Source organism: Gasterosteus aculeatus, chromosome 20 (genome assembly GCF_964276395.1).
Source record: "Gasterosteus aculeatus chromosome 20, fGasAcu3.hap1.1, whole genome shotgun sequence".
NCBI classification, from domain to species: domain Eukaryota; kingdom Metazoa; phylum Chordata; class Actinopteri; order Perciformes; family Gasterosteidae; genus Gasterosteus; species Gasterosteus aculeatus.
The window spans coordinates 6,136,569-6,154,078 of NC_135707.1; the positions used below are offsets into that span (position 1 = coordinate 6,136,569).

Here is a 17,510-nt window from a genome sequence, read left to right on the forward strand (position 1 = left end):
AGTGCATAATAGCAATGGTAATAACATCAATGACATACATTTATTTTGTTTTTCAAACTGAATTGGCTGTAGCTATTTGAGCACAAAGCGAGTGCAATTGTAAATATGTATTTTTGTTCTTTACATAAGTGACAGTCTATAGAACCGTGTCATGTACGTATAATTCCAAGCTGAACGCTTCCATCAATCTTTAACTTCGTATTTAAACACATCTCTCAAAGCTTTCCTTTGTTTCTGGCCTCTGAACCTGTACAACAAGTGTTGAAATGTTCTAGTATCCAGTAAACAACAATGTTTTTTGTTCTTTTGAGGTACTAAACATGCTCAACATGTAACTTGTAAATGGCTCATTAGCGCCCTCTACAGATATTAATTCAAGCAGCACCAGAGCTACGTTTGACCAACAGGTGTGAAACTTGGTAGGAATATGTAACACAAGGAAACTGAAAATGCTCAAAACTGTACCGGAAGTAGGCCGTTCGGATTTTTCTGTGATGTCAACTTCAATTTCTTTATCATTTTGATGTTTTTTAATTTGATATGCGTATTGGGGTACCGCAATTGGGTATAAAGAAATGTCTCTGCAAAATACCACATTAACCCAGTTTTTGCCCTTGATGCCCATTTGACTTGACATTTTCCAAACATGTGCTCTTGGTCATGCTCTACAAAAAAAGTCAATCATGGCATTTCAATGCGGCTACTTAGATTTTCCAACATTTTCAAATTTTGTAAAAAACACACTTTTGCCAGCTCCTCCTAAACGCTGATTCCGATATTTGCAGATCTTTCTGTTGATAATTAGATCAGTGCGATCAGAAATCATATAAAGCTTGTTTATATCTCATTGTTTTTAGAGGATATGGAACAAGGAACTTTGCAAGGGGTGTGGCTTAATCTGGTAAGACACACACACCAGTAGTCATATGATTTGTAGTCTGATAAAAGTTTGTCCTTAAGAGCCCATTATGGTAGAACCCGTTGGGTTTAATTTAGACAAAAGTCAATATGTTTTATAACATTTTTCCACATTTTGGACACATTCATGTAAAGCCCAGATGGCATTTTGTTGGGAAACCGTTCCCTAAATATTGTAATGATGATTTGTGTTTTCACCTTTTATGAAATGTGCAAACCCAGTTTTGACATTTGGAAGAGTCACCTCTTCCAAATGTTTTTTTTACATAATAGGTCGGATAAAAAAAAAGATTTTTTTTCAAGGAAAAGAAAGGTTGAATTTGAAATCCATCCATCCATTTTCAACCGCTTATCCGGGGTCGGGTCGCGGGGGCAACAGCTCCAGCAGGGGACCCCAAACTTCCCTTTCCCGGGCCACATCTACCAGCTCTGACTGGGGGATCCCAAGGCGTTCCCAGGCCAGTGCAGAGATATAATCTCTCCACCTAGTCCTGGATCTTCCCCGGGGCCTCTTCCCAGCTGTTCGTGCCTGGAACACCTCCCTAGGGAGGCGCCTAGGGGGCATCCTCACCAGATGCCCAAACCACCTCAACTGGCTCCTTTCGACGCAAAAGAGCAGCGGCTCTACTCCGAGCTCCTCGCGAATGCCTGAGCTTCTCACCCTATCCCTAAGGGAGACGCCAGCCACTCTCCTGAGGAAACCCATTTCGGCCGCTTGTACCTGTAACCTAGTTCTTTCGGTCATGACCCATCCTTCATGACCATAGGTGAGGGTAGAATCGAAGATTGACTGGTAGATCGAGAGCTTTGCCTTCCGGCTCAGCTCTCTTTTCGTCACAACGGTGTGGTAAAGTGAGTGCAATACTGCCCCCGCTGCTCCGATTCTCCGGCCAAACTCACACTCCATCTTCCCCTCACTCGTGAACAAGACCCCGAGGTACTTGAACTCCTTCACTTGGGGTAAGGACACATTCCCTACCTGGAGTAGGCAATCCATCGGTTTCCTGCTAAGAACCATGGCCTCAGATTTAGAGGTGCTAATCCTCATCCCGCCCGCTTCCCACTCGACGCTCCAGTGAGAGTTGGAGGTCACAGACGGATGATGCAATCAGGACCACATCATCTGCAAAAAGCAGCGATGAGATCCGCAGCCCCCCGAACTGTAGACCCTCCTCCCCCCCGACTACGCCTCGATATCCTGTCCATGAAAACCACAAACAAGATTGGTGACAATTGGTGACAAGGCGCAGACCTGACGAAGGCCAACCCCCACCGGAAACGCCTTCGACTTACTGCCTAGCACCCGAACACAGCTCTCGCTTTGGGCGTACAAGGATTGGATTGCCCCAAGCAAGGACCACCTCACCCCGTACTCCCGCAGCACCTCCCACAGTTTCTCTCGGGGGACCCGGTCATACGCCTTCTCCAAGTCCACAAAACACATGTAGACTGGATGAGCATACTCCCAAGCCCCCTCTATGATCCTGGAAAGAGTGAAGAGCTGGTCCGTTGTTCCACGACCAGGACGAAAACCGCATTGTTCCTCTTCAATCCTTGGTTCGACTATCGGCCGAACCCTCCTTTCCAGCACCTTAGAGTAGACTTTACCCGGGAGGCTGAGTAGTGTCATACCCCTGTAATTTGCACACACTCTTTTGGCACTGTCCCAGACTTCCACACAATGTTGAAGAGGCGTGTCATCCAAGACAACCCCCCAACACCGATTGCTTTTAGCATCGTCTGGACGGATCTCATCAATCCTCGGGGCTTTGCCACTGCGGAGTTGTTTGACTACCTCAGTGACCTCCACCAGGCCAATTGACGATGATCCCTCCTCTACCAAAGAGGGCGTAGTAGTTGGATTCAGGAGTTTCTCAAAATGTTCCTTCCACCGCCCGATAACCTCTTCAGTTGCGGTCAAGATGGTCCCATCCTTACTGTACACAGCTTGGATGGTTCCCCGTTTCCCCCTCCTTAGGTGCCGGATGGTCTTCCAGAAGCACTTTGGTGCCGACTGAAAGTCCTTCTCCATAGTTATCCCGAAGTCCTCCCATACTCGCTGCTTTGCCTCCATCACGGCAGAGGCTGCTGCCCTTCGAGCCTGTCGGTACACTGCAACTGCCTCTGGAGTCCCACCGGATATCATAACCCGGAAGGCCTCCTTCTTCAGTCGGACGGCTTCCCTGACCACCGGTGTCCACCACGGGGTTCGAGGGTTACCGCCCCTTGATGCACCTAAGACCTTGAGGCCACAACTCACTGCCACGGCTTCAGCAATGGAGGTTTTGAACATACACCACTCTGGTTCAATGTCCCCTACCTCCACAGGAATGTGAGAGAAGCTCCGCCGGAGGTGTGAGTTGAAAATCTTTTGGACCGGGGCCTCCTCCGGACGTTCCCAGTTCACCCTCACTACACGCTTGGGTTTACCGGGTCTGTCCCGAGTCTTCCCCCATCCTCTGACCCAGCTCACAACCAGATGGTGATCAGTTGACAGCTCTGCCCCTCTCTTTACCCAAGTGTCTAGAACATGCGGCCTCAGATCAGACGATACGATTACAAAATCGATCATTGATCTTGGGCCCAGGGTGCTCTGGTACCACGTACACTTATGAACATCCTTATGCTCGAACATGTTTGTTATGGACAATCCGTGACTGGCACAGAAGCCCAGTAACAAACACCCGCTCGGGTTCAGATCAGGGAGGCCATTCCTCCCAATGACACCTCTCCAGTTATCTCCATCGTCGCCCACGTGCGCATTGAAGTCTCCCAGTAGGACTATGGGGTCCCCTACTGGAGCCCCATGCAGAACTCCATTCAGGGTCTCCAAAGGCCGAATACTCTGAGCTGCTGTTATAGAAAAACATTAATGCTGGTGATACTTCTCTTTTTTGGCTTAACTTTACCATCAGTGGCCCATGTAGACTTAACACCCCAATGTGACTTATTGGGTAACAACGCAGTTCTTAGTAACAAAAGTACACTTCATGCAGCGACACGGGTACCCGACTCAACATATCAAGAGACACACACGGCATATTGCTTAATCAATTAAGGCTCATAGTTGTCTCTTTATTCTCATTTGCAAAAATAAACTTCACCAAGTTACAAATGCAAACATTTAGTTTCATTGAGTCCAAACGACTGAATATTTGGATTAAAGATGTGTGATGTTAAAGCAATAGCTTCAACTAAGACACAAGTGGGACTGTGTGAATATACTTTTATAAATAAGTTCATTTAATTCTTCCACACATGTGGCTTTAGTGACTTCCTCATTTTCAGATCTCACCGATGTCTTAAAAAGAGGAGCACAGCTTTTAAGGAACTTCATTTCTCTGCACAGCTTCCATCGATCTGCTTGAATGACCAAAACAAGGTAGGTCATCAGATCTTTTTACGACAAATTAAAATCCGCAAAACTGATTTTAAAGCAGGTTATTTCGCCTCATTTCGTGTCCCTTTTTTCGCTTCATTCGTGCCATGAAGGGGGCGTGGCTTATCTCCGTTACTTGTCTCCGTAATGACAGTTATAATCATTTACGCTATCCACCGTGGCAATAAATAACCACTATTCCTGCTCTTTATTTGTTGTGCGAATTACACAAACGTCGGAACCGAAAACGGTGTTGTGTTCGGGTTAATGACGTCATCATCCGCACACCGCTTGAATTTCACCGACTCCTCCAGGAAGTGCGTCTGGATGACCGCGGCTTCAGTCGGACCAGCAGCCGGTCGGATGACCTGTTGTGTCGGATCGGTGCGTCTCTCGGTTACACACAAACTAACTTACAGGCGTTCAGTCTCTGTGTGTCTCTAACAGTTTAATAAAGTGTGGCAGCAGGACGGCGGTGATGAGAAAGAGCGATTTATTCGCTTGGCTCGTTAGAATTTGCCTCATTCGTGACCTGTGCATTGACTTTACATGGGATCTACTCGTGCGAATAATTTGCTTCGCTTTTGGTGTGAACGCACCATTAGAACTAGAGAAAAATAAATATGAACACTGATTAGCATTAGCAAAAAAAAAAAAAAAATTGAAAAAAATATTTTACAAACTTGAACATATACTAACCTTGTGCCAATGTCAAAAAACTAAACTAATAAAACGTAACCCTTTCCGTGCTTTAGTAATTGTTTCCCGCCCTTTTCCGTCTTTTTAACATATTTTTGTTGGAATGCATTAAACATTCCAACTATTGTTCTTTGAATTTTTATTCCAACATCTTATTATTCTATTTCTTCCGCCGCACCTTTGAACTCCTTCACACTTTCAGCTATTAAAACCATTAAAATATTCAGCTCTTTCGGGAGAAGGGGGCTATTTCAGCTTTCTAGCTCTTAAGCTTGAATTTATATAAATCAATAATCATTAATATTTTAACATGGTTTTCCAATGGAGACCGTTTTTCAAATCCTCTTAAACTTATTCAACTTACAGATTCTTCAGCTTCGCCAATCTTTCAGCTACAGACTGATGATTTTATGAAAAAAACTGCTGGTTGATATCTATTATACTTTTTTCATAATCACTGATTATGTTTCACTAGTTCTTCGCTCCGTTTCTGACTTTTACATGAGTGTGTATTGCGTCTGCTAGAGTGAGACCTGAAGGGGCTAGAGTGTGGGGCAGCGCCAGAATCTGGTTAAAAAAATATGGAACTTCTGTCCTTGCAGCCAAAGTATACACTCTTGAGGCTTCATTTCTTCAGATGAATGAGGGCATAGTTGTGCTGATTGGATTAATGTGTTCATGGAATCCCAGAGTTCTTCAGTTTTGGTTTAAGGAGACCAACAGTTACACAACCTCTGCCAAAAGCCCCATAGGCTCCAATACAAATCTGGCGACATATTTCTTAAAAAATCCAGAAGGTACACGTTTTGTAAACTGCGACAGGAGCCGCATTTATTACCGGACAGACATAACCACATCCATGCGTTCGGTAGAGTCTTGGGTCTCGTAAAACGTCGTATTTTTTAGATAGCTGTTATAGTTTTGCGCAGGTGAACACTTGTTTGAGGTGTGGATTCTGTGTAACTCGCTGTCTCTGCCCCTCTCTCTGCAGCAGCTCGTTAATGACTAGGTGCGCCGTTGCCGTGGTTACTCGCAGCACACACGCTGCAGTATCTCTGTCTGTGACTCACAGCTGCTCTTATGACCTCATTAGTGGAGTCACATGACGCAGCTATGCTTTCTGTCAACAGACCAATATGATAAAGACACTCGCCCCCCCCCCCCCCCCTCCTCCACCCTGACCTCTACTCACTCATAGACAGTCTGTCTGTCTGTCTATTTCTCCTCCTCTCTCTCTCTCCCTCTATCTCTTCCTCACCACCCCTCCCTTCCTCACCCTCCCTCCCTCTATCTACACCCCCCCACCCCACCCCCACCCAGGGGTTAATTAATTAATTAGAGAATTGAAAACTTCTTAGTTTGAACAACAAACATAATCAGTTAAGCAGCCTGTCAATTACACTGACAACATAAGTTAAAGGAACACTCATGTACTACCTATGTCATCATAAATGTTCCGCCCGCAACGACTACTACACCCCCCCCCCCGTCAGACCTTCTCGACCGGTCCGCGAAATATTGTTGGGGACCACTGGGCTGATCCACAACGTGTATGTGTTACACACCTCCTGGATCCTGATTGGTGTCGCTGCTGCAGCCGCAAGGCACTGATTGGGTGGTCCCAGACCGTAATACAGCGCAGATGAAAATGATTCAGACTACGGCGTTTATATGTACATCAATAGGAAACGTAGTCTTAGCTGTTTTAAAATTACACCAAGTTTATTTTGGATTATTCCAACGGAAGAATCCAAGGCGCAGGGAACTTTGAGGTGCGTAAACGCCACTTAGACGTGCGTAAACGCTATTTCCAAAATTCTAGGATTCTAGAGGAGGTGCATACGTGCATTTACCCTCCACTACAGCCCTGGTTGTGTGTCTAAATGCTCTAAACATGTGGCTTGTTTCATGTGTAATCTCCAGAGTTTCTGCCTCTCCTGACTCACAAAGATGGCTGCAGCTCTGACTCTCCTTCTCATTGGTTCTCTGCTGCAAGGTGAGCTGCTCTGCATTCACATCTGGATCATTGAGTATTAAAAATACAGAATGTACATTGTTAGTGAAGAATTCACACCACAGTACAACAGTATGTGTAATATATGCTGCAGCAATAGAAGGACACAGTGAGCTGCTAAAGTGTTCTGCTGCTTTTTTAATACATTTTCTTAAAAATGTCCTTAGAAATGAACACAGAATCTTTAGAGTTGTTATTTTGGATTGTTATAAGAATGAGGTATATTGGTAAGATTTTAGTGAGGTAACCAAGCGGTAAATATTAATCGTGACTTTAAACTTATTCCTGATTTGTTTCTTTTGTTTCAGGTGCTCAGAGTAAAGAGTTTAACGCAATTGTGCCGCAGACTATAGAGGTTCTTAGAGGATCCTGTGTGACCATCCCCTGCTCCTTTGAGATAGAAGATAAATATGAATCAAACCTAGATGACACATGTAGAGCAATATGGAAACATGGTTGGGAAAATGTTGTTGTGTTTAACAGCAAAGATCCACAAACACTTTTAAATAAAGGAGAACTGACAGGAGACTTGACAAAAAAAAACTGCACCACAACCCTGAACAACATTCAACCTGCTGGCAGCAATAGTTATTTCTTCAGGTTGGAATGTGACAACGGTCTAAAATATGATTTTTCTGCAAAAAGAGTTCTTCTTTCAGTCGGTTTGTTTACATTTTCTCTCTCTTACCTCTTATCTCTTACTTTTAGAATATTTTTTTTTGGTATTTTTCAGCATTGGTAGATTTTAGTAAACCATTAATTAGCTCACTATAAAAAATTAATTATGACACAAATTATTCTTAGTTGCAGTTCCGGGTTAAGGGTCAAAATTGTCATTTTACGAAACAGACCCCTCGATTTAAATGCTATCCACTATCAACACTGGATTGTGAAAGAAATTAAGTAGATTTAAATTGAGGTTTTTTGAAACGATGAAGTGTGTTCTCTCTCCTTTTCTCTCTCTACATAATCTGCCGTGTTTTCAATACAATATTACATCTAGAAAATTTACAAATAATTTAATTCTCCAGATTCCCCCAAAGTCACCACAGTGTCAGTCTGTCCCTCTGGTCTAGTACTAGAGGACAGTAGTGTGACTCTGACATGCAGTAGTACTGCTAACCCAGCAGTGAAGAACTACACCTGGTACAGAGCGGATGGAGAACAGGAGACATTTATTGGGACGGGACGTGTTCTCACCATTAAAGCCTCGAAAGAAGACAGTCCTTTTCTCTGCAAGGCTCACAATGATGTTGGAGTTGGACGATCCAACAACACACACATAGACGTTCAATGTGAGGATCACACTTCTTTTACTTGATATAAAGCTTTATTTCAGTAAATTGATTGAAATCCATTTTTGGTCAATTTGCAGTTTAATAAAATAAACTATTCATCTCCTTATTTATTATTTAAGCAAGTTAAGTCACAGGTAAAACTAAGCTAAGCTGAATTACTGGAGTCTAAATGTATTTTATATATTGTACAGATGCAGCACAGATCCTGCTCTCATCCGACTGCATCACAGCTGGAGACCAGCTCAACTGCTCCTGCTGGACTCTGGGAAATCCTCCTCCCACTGTACGCTGGTATCTGAACGGGTCACCTGTCAATCACTCCGAGGAGCTTTCAGTAAGCAGCGAGCGTCTAAATGACACGACCACGCGGAGCATCATCACGGTGAATAGACAGCAGGAGGCGGGTCTTTCCTCGCTGCTCTGCCGCAGCGTGAACTCTCGGGGATCTGCTACTCAGCGGTTTTGTGTCGGCAGCTCAGAGCCTCAGAAGTCTGCTCAGAGTCCAGGTCTGTATCATGTGCACTGACAACTTGAGAGAAGTGTATTAGGTGGTCGTTGGATTTGTTTTTATTTACAGAAATACTATACAGGCTGTTAGATGGAACACTTCAGTGCTTTAGTTAGGAGGTGAGGCCCAGAGCGTTACAGAAAAACATTAATGCTGGTGATACTTCTCTTTTTTGGCTTAACTTTACCATCAGTGGCCCATGTAGACTTCCTTAAACACCCCAATGTGACTTATTGGGTAACAACGCAGTTCTTAGTAACAAAAGTACACTTCATGCAGAGACACGGGTACCAGACTCTCAACACAACTAGAGACACACACGAGCATCTCGCCATCGTAGACCGAGCTTTGGCATGTTTGGCAGAGCGCCTTGAACGCCGTGTACAACCAGTATGGAGCAACCGATTAACCAATTGATCCATATATATAAGGCGCTCCGAATTATAAGGCACTGTCGTTTTTTGAGGAAATTAAAGCCTTGTAAGTGCGCCTTGGAGTGCGGAAAATGCGGTATATTTACTTTAATACAACAAGAGGCCGCCCCGTTTGTTAACAACGACAGGCGGACAAGAGCAGCCGTTTTCGAGCGAGAGCCTTATTGTTTTATTAATCTGTCCATTTAAAATGTTTGTGCTTCATCAACTAATGTTTCACATAACTAATGTGCTGCATCATAAATGTTTTTATATTAATTTCAAACTTTTAAAAATTGAAAATTATAGAACTTTATTTATTTATTGTAAATGACCTCTCGCGGCCCACCTGCAGTACCTTCGCGGCCCACCAGGGAATCGCTGCTTTAGAGTCTGTTTAAGCTGAATTTTTTGACAGCATCTCTGAGGTTTCACCAGAACAAACGATGATCTTTCATTGTCCTCACGTTTCAGACCGAGTGATGTTGACAGTTTTCATCAGTGTGGTCGTCGCTCTACTTGTACTAGTATGTGCTCTGCTGTTTGTGATCAGGTAAGGTGACATCAACATGTAACACATAACAGTCAACACTAAAGTTTACATCCTCTCCTGTGAGACTATTTTATTGCAGCTTCCTCTGTAATAAACAAATCAGAGACGACTCACATACACACATGTGATTGTGAGACAAACGTTGGACTGTACTTTCCAGGGCTCAGAAGACCCACAATGATCGCCCGAGGAGTCAGTGCACCGGGGACACCAGCACGGTGACTGCAGGCCCTCTTCTAGGTGGAGAGGGACAGGAGGTACCCTCCCAGGACGCTGTTCTACTTCAGTTGGACCGGATCAGCAGAGCACGTTTGGCACTGATGTTTTCTCTGTAATTGTATAGTTACCAAACAACGCAGAAGGAGCCAGCGGAGGATCAGAGAAGACCAGTGAGGAGGGCAAAGATGTGGTTTACTCGACTGTGAACCAGAGGACCAGGAGCCAGAAGAAGAGGGCCGAGGCCTCGGAGCAGAGTCCCCAGCCGGGTGGTTCGTTCCTGAAGGAGGAGATGTGCACGGCGGGAGGAACGCTCAGAGGCTTTGTGAGCAGCGCACTGGAGATGGAAGGTCTCTATGGCAACGTGGGGCCCAGGAATGTAAAGAAAGAGGTGGGAAGTGAATATGTTCAGGTTAAATTCAAAGACAAGAGAGGGATGCATAAGTAGACCACAGATCTAAATGCTGTGTGAAGTTTTCAAAGTATTTCCTTCCTCTGTTAAATGGGTGTTTTCTTGTTTGTCAGCTATGGACATTCAGATTAAAGGCATTATGTTCCTTTGTTTTTGAGTTTATTGGTCTGCTAAGATATTTTGATCAAGTTAAAGTGCATAATAACAATGGTAATAACATCAATGATGAGCAGTTTTCACATTTTCTACTGTGCTAATGCTCAATACGATGAGATGCTGTATTTACTCATATAATGTTGCCATTTCACATCTATTTAGTAGTGTGACATGTTTGGTTTATTGTTTTCTTGCTTACATTTATTTTGTTGTTCAAACTGAATTGGCTCTAGCTATTTGAGCACAAAGCGAGTGCAATTGTAAATATGTATTTTTGTTCTTTACATAAGTGACAGTCTATAGAACCGTGTCATGTACGTATAATTCCAAGCTGAACGCTTCCATCAATCTTTAACTTTGTATTTAAACACATCTCTCAAAGCTTTCCCTTGTTTCTGGCCTCTGAACCTGTACAACAAGTGTTGAAATGTTCTAGTATCCAGTAAACAATGTTTTTTGTTCTTTTGATGTACTAAACATGATCAACATGGAACTTATAAATGGCTCATTAGCGCCCTCTACAGATATTCATTCAAGCAGCACCAGAGCTACGTTTGACCTACAGGTGTGAAACTTGGTAGGAATATGTAACACAAGGAAACTAAAAATGCTCAAAACTGTACCGAAGTAGGCCGTTCGGATTTTTGTGTGATGTCAACTTCAATTTCTTTATCATTTTGATGTTTTTAATTTGATATGCGTATTGGGGTCCCACAATTGGGTATAAATAAATGTCTCTGCAAAATACCACATTAACCCAGTTTTTCCCCTTGATGCCCATTTGACTTGAAATTTTCCAAACATGTGCTCTAAGGGATATAAAGGGAAAAGTCACCTCTTCCAAATTTTTTTTTTTTTTACATAATAGGTTGGATAAAAAAATAAATAAAAGATATTTTCTTTCAAGGAAAAGGAAGGTTGAATTTGAAATGTGTTGTATAAACAGCAGTGGTGTCTGTGGGTTAAACGATGACACAAAAGACTGAATGAATTGATAAAAAAAAAAAAAAAAGATTGACAAACTCTTAGTGGGAGTGATGTCAAACTTTGATATGTAATTAATACGTTTTAAATATAATTTTGTCCAAGTTATATCATTTACGTAGTCTAATACCAGGTAGCCAATGTCTGATCATATCCATTGGTTGTTATCACACATTAAGTTAATAAGATTGCTCGCACGTGTGAGTCCATGCTTCCACCGAGTGTTACTTCATGGTTATTTCTTCCTCCATCTGCTTTGTTGGGCGATGACCTCGCATTATGTTGTCAGGGATGTGGGGAGAAGGCAGGACTCAAATGCAGAGTTGAGTAACAAAAGAAGACTTTAATACTCACAACGGCAAAAACACACAGGAAACAGGGGAAAAACAGCAGGCAGGAACTACGAACATCCACGGCGATAGACAATGACGCGACAAGTGACACGCGGCTTAAATACACAAGGGAGGTGCAGGTGATTGGACACAGGTGGAAACGATTAGACGATCACAGGGGATGACAGGACAAGGCAGGAAGTGAAGTTACCCGGGGATACGAGTGGCAGAAAACTACGAAAAAAGACAGGAAGTGAACCACACCGTGACATATGTGGTAAAAAGAAGGGGCGGGGAACTGGTGCACATTTAGCCAGGTCTCTACTGGAGACTTCAGGACCAGCTGGACTGGACGGGGAACATCTATGCTCAGTGGGATCAGACGGACCACCCAGTCTGTGCTGGAAGGGCCCCTCCAGGCGGCCTGAGTGTTAGGGTGGGGGGGTGAAGTGAATTTGGTGGGCCCAAAAGCACACGCACGGTAGTCTTGGATTTTCAGCCAGAATTAGTTTTATTTTCTCACAAAAAACAAACAAGGGGAATACGGGAAACTGAAAGCGCTCCTCTGACTCAACTGGAGTCGGGAGGGAAACTCCACCGACGTCTGGCGGTCTGGGGTGGCTCAAGCAGGGTCTGGTGTGGAAACCCGAGGCCCGACATCATACTCACAGTCCAACTTGAAAAAGGCAGGTTACGTGCACTCCGAGGTACTCCGTGGGTCTGACACCAAAAAAAAAAAAAAAAAAACATAAATAACTGGTCTAGCTGCTGAATCTTAGTATCTACGGCACCTGAGACCAGCCTGGGTACTGGGACGGACTGACGACGAGCCTCTGAAAGCAGGGGCCTTTATACTCTTCACCAGTGATCCCCGGAATGAGCCACAGCTGGGCACGTGGGAGAGGGGTGGGGCCGGAACACACAGGAGGAAACTATTAGGTGGAAGAAACAAAACAAGCAAAAACAAAAGCACAGACTCCATCCATCCATTGTCAAACCGCTTATCCTGCACACAGGGTCGCGGGGGAGGGTTGAGGGGGCTGGAGACAACTGGTTTAAGGAGGGAGACATGGAATACTGGGTGAATCCTCAAGGATCGCGGCAATTGCAATTTCACAGAGACTGGGTTGATGATGGAGATTATCGGGAAGGGGCCGATATATCTCGGAGAGAGCTTCCTAGACTGTGCGTAGGGGGATGTCCCTGGACGAAAGCCAAACAGACTGGCCGATGCGGTAGGCAGGGGCGGGGGCGCGTCGTCTGTTTGCCACCCTCCTGTTCTGCTCCACCATGCGAAGCAAAGCGGTCCGAGTAGCTTTCCAGATCCGCCTACAACGACGGGCATTGCTCAGGACCGATGGCACAGCAACCTCAACTTCCTGGCTGGGGAACAGGGGAGGCTGATAACCCAAGGAGGCCTCAAATGGGGACAGTCCAGTGGCCGTTGACGTATGGGAATTGTGGGCGTACTCGACCCATGGGCGGTGACGGCTCCACGAGGAGGGATTGTTAGAGATCACACACCTGAGGATGGCCTCGAGCTCCTGGTTCAGCCTTTCAGTCTGGCCATTAGTTTGGGGGTGGAATCCCGAGGATGTGACAGAACGCCTTCCAAAGCTGGGACGAGAACTGCGGGCCACCGTCAGAAACTATGTCCGCAGGGATGCCATGGAGCCGAACGACATGCTGAACCAGTAAATCTGCGGTCTCACGGGCTGATGGAAGCTTGGGCAGGGGTAGGAAGTGAGCCGCCTTCGAAAAACGGTCCATCACTGTCAGAATGACTGTGTTGCCGTCTGATGGAGGGAAACCGGTCACAAAGTCCAATGCAACGTGTGACCACGGACGTTGGGGCACAGGGAGTGGTCGCAGCAATCCCATCGGGGGTCGGTGTGATGCCTTGTTGCGGGCACAGGTAGTGCAGGCCAGCACATAAGCACGGGCGTCCTCCTCAAGGGATGGCCACCAAAACTTGCGGCGAAGCCAATGTATAGTCCGACGGATGCCGGGATGACCAGAGAGGCGGGACTCATGGGCCCACCTCAGGACCTGGGAACGGACGGGCGCAGGAACAAACAGGCAATTCGGTGGACCCCCTCCTGGGTCAGGTTGGGCGTTCTGGGCTTCGTGTACCACTCTCTATTTCCCAGGTAACAGCTCCGAGAATGCACGAGGCGAGAAGGATGGTGTCAGGACTTGAGTCGCCCTCAGGGGCAAACTGACGGGAGAGGGCGTCCGGCTTGGTGTTCTTGTGTCCAGGTCGATAGGTGAGTGTGAAATTAAAACGGGCAAAAAACAAAGCCCAGCGGGCCTGGTGTGAGTTGAGACGTCGGGCCGTGTGGATATATTCCAAATTCCGGTGGTCGGTCCATACCACAAAAGGGACCATCGCTCCCTCCAACCAGTGCCTCCACTCCTCCAAGGCCAACTTGACTGCCAACAGTTCACGGTTGCCCACGTCATAGTTCCTCTCCGCCGGGGAAAGTCTGCGGGAGAAGAAAGCACACGGATAGAGTTTAGAGTCGGACGCCGACCGCTGGGATAGTACAGCTCCAACGCCGGTGTCAGAAGCGTCAACCTCGACGACAAACTGGCGGGTCTCGTCGGGGTGAACCAGGATTGGGGCCGAAGCAAAGCGTTCCTTGAGGGCACAAAATGCCTTCTCTGCCTCTGGGGTCCATGAAAAAGTTATCTTAGAGGAAGTGAGTTGAGACAGTGGTGCTGCTATTCGGCTGTAGTCCCGGATGAATCGGCAATAGAAATTAGCAAATCCCAGGAACTGCTGCAGCTTCTTTCGTGAGGCGGGTACTGGCCATTCAGTTACCGCCTTCACCTTTTCAGGGTTCTTTCTCACTTGCCCCTCCTCAATGAAAACGCCAAGGAACTGCACGGAGGAGACGTGGAATTCACACTTCTCAGCTTTAACGAATAGCTGATTCTCCAGCAGTCGCTGCAGAACCTGGCGGACATGGTTAATGTGCTCCTGGGGATTCGGAGAGAAGATGAGAATGTCATCAATGTACACAAACACAAATCGGTTTAGGAAGTCACGTAGCACATCATTAACCAGTGCCTGAAAAACTGCAGGGGCATTAGTTAATCCAAACGGCATCACCAGGTACTTAAAAGTGTCCCAACGGTGTGTTAAAGGCAGTCTTCCATTCGTCCCCCTCTCTGATGCGCACCAGATGATACGCATTGCGGAGGTCCAGTTTCGTGAAGATCTTTGCTTCAGCTAGGGACCCAAAAACAGAGGAGATAAGTGGTAATGGATATTTATTTTTGATAGTAATCTGATTCAAACCTCGGGAATCAATGCAGGGACGGAGGGTCTTGTCCTTCTTGGAGACGAAGAAGAAACCCACTCCCACAGGGGAAGATGAGGGACGTATGTTCCCTGCGGCAACAGAGTCTAATATATTTCTCCATGGATTCGCGCTCAGGACGGGAGAGATTATATAGCCGGCTTGTAGGTAGTGGGGCTCCCGGAAGCAAGTCAATAGCACAATCATAAGGGCGATGAGGAGGAAGTGAAACCGCCCGCTCCACGCTAAATACCTCTGCTAGGTCCCTGTATTCCTTGGGCACCGCCGAGAGGCTAGGGCCAGTGTCAGGTCTGCCTGAGGGAAGAACCTGATGGGGAACTGCAGACCGGAGGCAGCGGGAGTGGCAAGTGGAACTCCAGCCTGTGATCCTGCTCCTCGCCCAATCAATCTGTGGATTATGATCCCTGAGCCAGGGGAGGCCCAGGACCAGCGGTATTTGGGGGGGGAAGGGAAAACATAGAACTGTGTCTCCTGACGATGATTCCCAGACACGATTAGAGAGATGGGTAGAGTCCGGTGTGTTATCTCAGCCAGAGAACTGCCATCCAGTGCCCTCACCAGCTGAGCTCGTTCTAATGCCTCCACTGGGATGCCTTTCTGCTTAATAAAAGTTGTGTCCAAAAAATTCTGTTCAGCCCCGGAGTCAATAAGTGCGGGCAGGTGCACTGGACCAGATGAAAGATACAGGGTGACAGGAAACACAGATTGAGGCTTGGCATGAGGGACTCTCTGAAACGCTCGCCAGCACCCCCACTCTTACCGGCGAGCTCTCTCTTTTGGCCGAACAGGGCAGACGGCCATACGATGTCCTAACTGCCCACAGTAAAGGCAGCCTCCGGAGCGAAAACGCCGCTCTCTCTCCTCTGGGGAGAGATGGGCCTGGCCCAGCTGCATTGGCTCCTCTGGCTCCAATGCAGGAGGTCCTGGGGCGGGAGAGGGGCGACGTGCAGAACTGTATCGTTGGAACGGGCTCGTCGACGGAAAACTGGAGACTGAAGTCGACTGCCGAGCAGTGGTGGGGGGCCAGTAGTTCCTCTCCCGACGGCGCTCCCGGATACGGTTGTCCATGTTGATGGAGAGTGAGAAGCTCCTCTAATGACTCTGGCATCTCTCGGACCGCAAGCTCGTCCTTCAACAGCTCCGAAAGACTGTTGCGGTAAATCCCCTTTAGCGCCTCCTCGCCCCAACCGGACTCAGTGGCCAGGATCTGGAAATCCACAGCATACTCTGCGGCGCTGGTCGTCCCCTGGCGAAGACTGAGCAGGCGCTGAACCACATCCCTAGCGTAAACCGGGTGGTTGAACACCCTCTTGAACTCCTCTATGAAGAACAGGTAGGTGACCCGGTCTGCATTGCATCTGCTGAGCCATGCTTCAGCCAAAAACCAGTGCCTTGCCGCGCAGCAACCCCACAGTATAGGCCACCCTTGCATTGTCCGAAGAAAAAGTGCGGGGGTTGCTGGTTAAAAACAAATCCACACTGTAGCAGGAATCCTCTGCACTCTCCAGACGCTCCATCAAAAGGCACTGGTGAGGGGACAAAAGACTCACGGATGCTGGACAAGTCCACAGGAACAGTCTCTGGGGGGGGGGGTGAACGGTGGAGCACCAGGCTCTGCATCATGCTGGCCATCTCGGTTATCTGAGCCCCGAGGGTATGTTGGGAGTCCCGTAGCTCTTGCAGCACCTGCTGGTGTTGCCCGAGAAGGGTGCCATGGCTGGAAATCGCCCTCCGAAGGGGTTCCTCTGGAGGGGATGCTGCTGCGGCGGCTGGGTCCATTGCTGGTCAGTCCGTTCTGTTAGGGTGGGGGGTGAAGTGAATTTGGTGGGCCCAAAAGCACACGCACGGCAGTCTTGGATTTTCAGCCAGAATTAGTTTTATTTTCTCACAAAAAACAAACAAGGGGAATACGGGAAACTGAAAGCGCTCCTCTGACTCAACTGGAGTCGGGAGGGAAACTCCACCGACGTCTGGCGGTCTGGGGTGGCTCAAGCAGGGTCTGGTGTGGAAACCCGAGGCCCGACACCATACTCACAGTCCAACTTGAAAAAGGCAGGTTACGTGCACTCCGAGGTACTCCGTGGGTCTGACACCAAAAAAAAACAAAAACATAAATAACTGGTCTAGCTGCTGAATCTTAGTATCTACGGCACCTGAGACCAGCCTGGGTACTGGGACGGACTGACGACGAGCCTCTGAAAGCAGGGGCCTTTATACTCGTCACCAGTGATCCCCGGAATGAGCCACAGCTGGGCACGTGGGAGAGGGGTGGGGCCGGAGGCGGAACACACAGGTGGAAACT

At 46.9% G+C, this 17,510-nt stretch overlaps 1 protein-coding gene across 2 annotated transcripts; it reads left to right on the forward strand.

Moving 5' to 3' along the window:
- The first annotated feature begins 4,180 nt into the window (after positions 1–4,180).
- Positions 4,181–10,952, forward strand: LOC120810613 (uncharacterized). Of its 2 annotated transcripts, XM_078094737.1 has the most exons (7): positions 4,181–4,300; positions 6,920–6,992; positions 7,319–8,305; positions 8,500–8,814; positions 9,704–9,782; positions 9,943–10,039; positions 10,126–10,952. In XM_078094737.1, exons 5-7 carry the CDS (start codon positions 9,712–9,714, stop codon positions 10,444–10,446), a joined length of 489 nt encoding a protein of 162 aa, XP_077950863.1. In that variant the 5' UTR covers positions 4,181–4,300; positions 6,920–6,992; positions 7,319–8,305; positions 8,500–8,814; positions 9,704–9,711; the 3' UTR covers positions 10,447–10,952. The 2 variants fall into 2 exon arrangements, with proteins under 2 accessions (XP_077950863.1, XP_077950862.1); XM_078094736.1 differs by lacking the exons at positions 4,181–4,300; positions 6,920–6,992; positions 7,319–8,305; positions 8,500–8,814 and having other exon boundaries at positions 9,547–9,782.
- The last annotated feature ends 6,558 nt before the right edge of the window (positions 10,953–17,510 follow it).

Excerpts from the sequence above, each read along its gene's own strand:
- LOC120810613 (XM_078094736.1), top strand. The coding sequence starts at position 9,676 with ATGATCTTTCATTGTCCTCACGTTTCAGACCGAGTGATGTTGACAGTT. Across the intron at positions 9,783-9,942 it reads GCTCTGCTGTTTGTGATCAG|GGCTCAGAAGACCCACAATG; the intron begins GTAAGGTGACAT and ends TGTACTTTCCAG. Across the intron at positions 10,040-10,125 it reads TAGGTGGAGAGGGACAGGAG|TTACCAAACAACGCAGAAGG; the intron begins GTACCCTCCCAG and ends GTAATTGTATAG.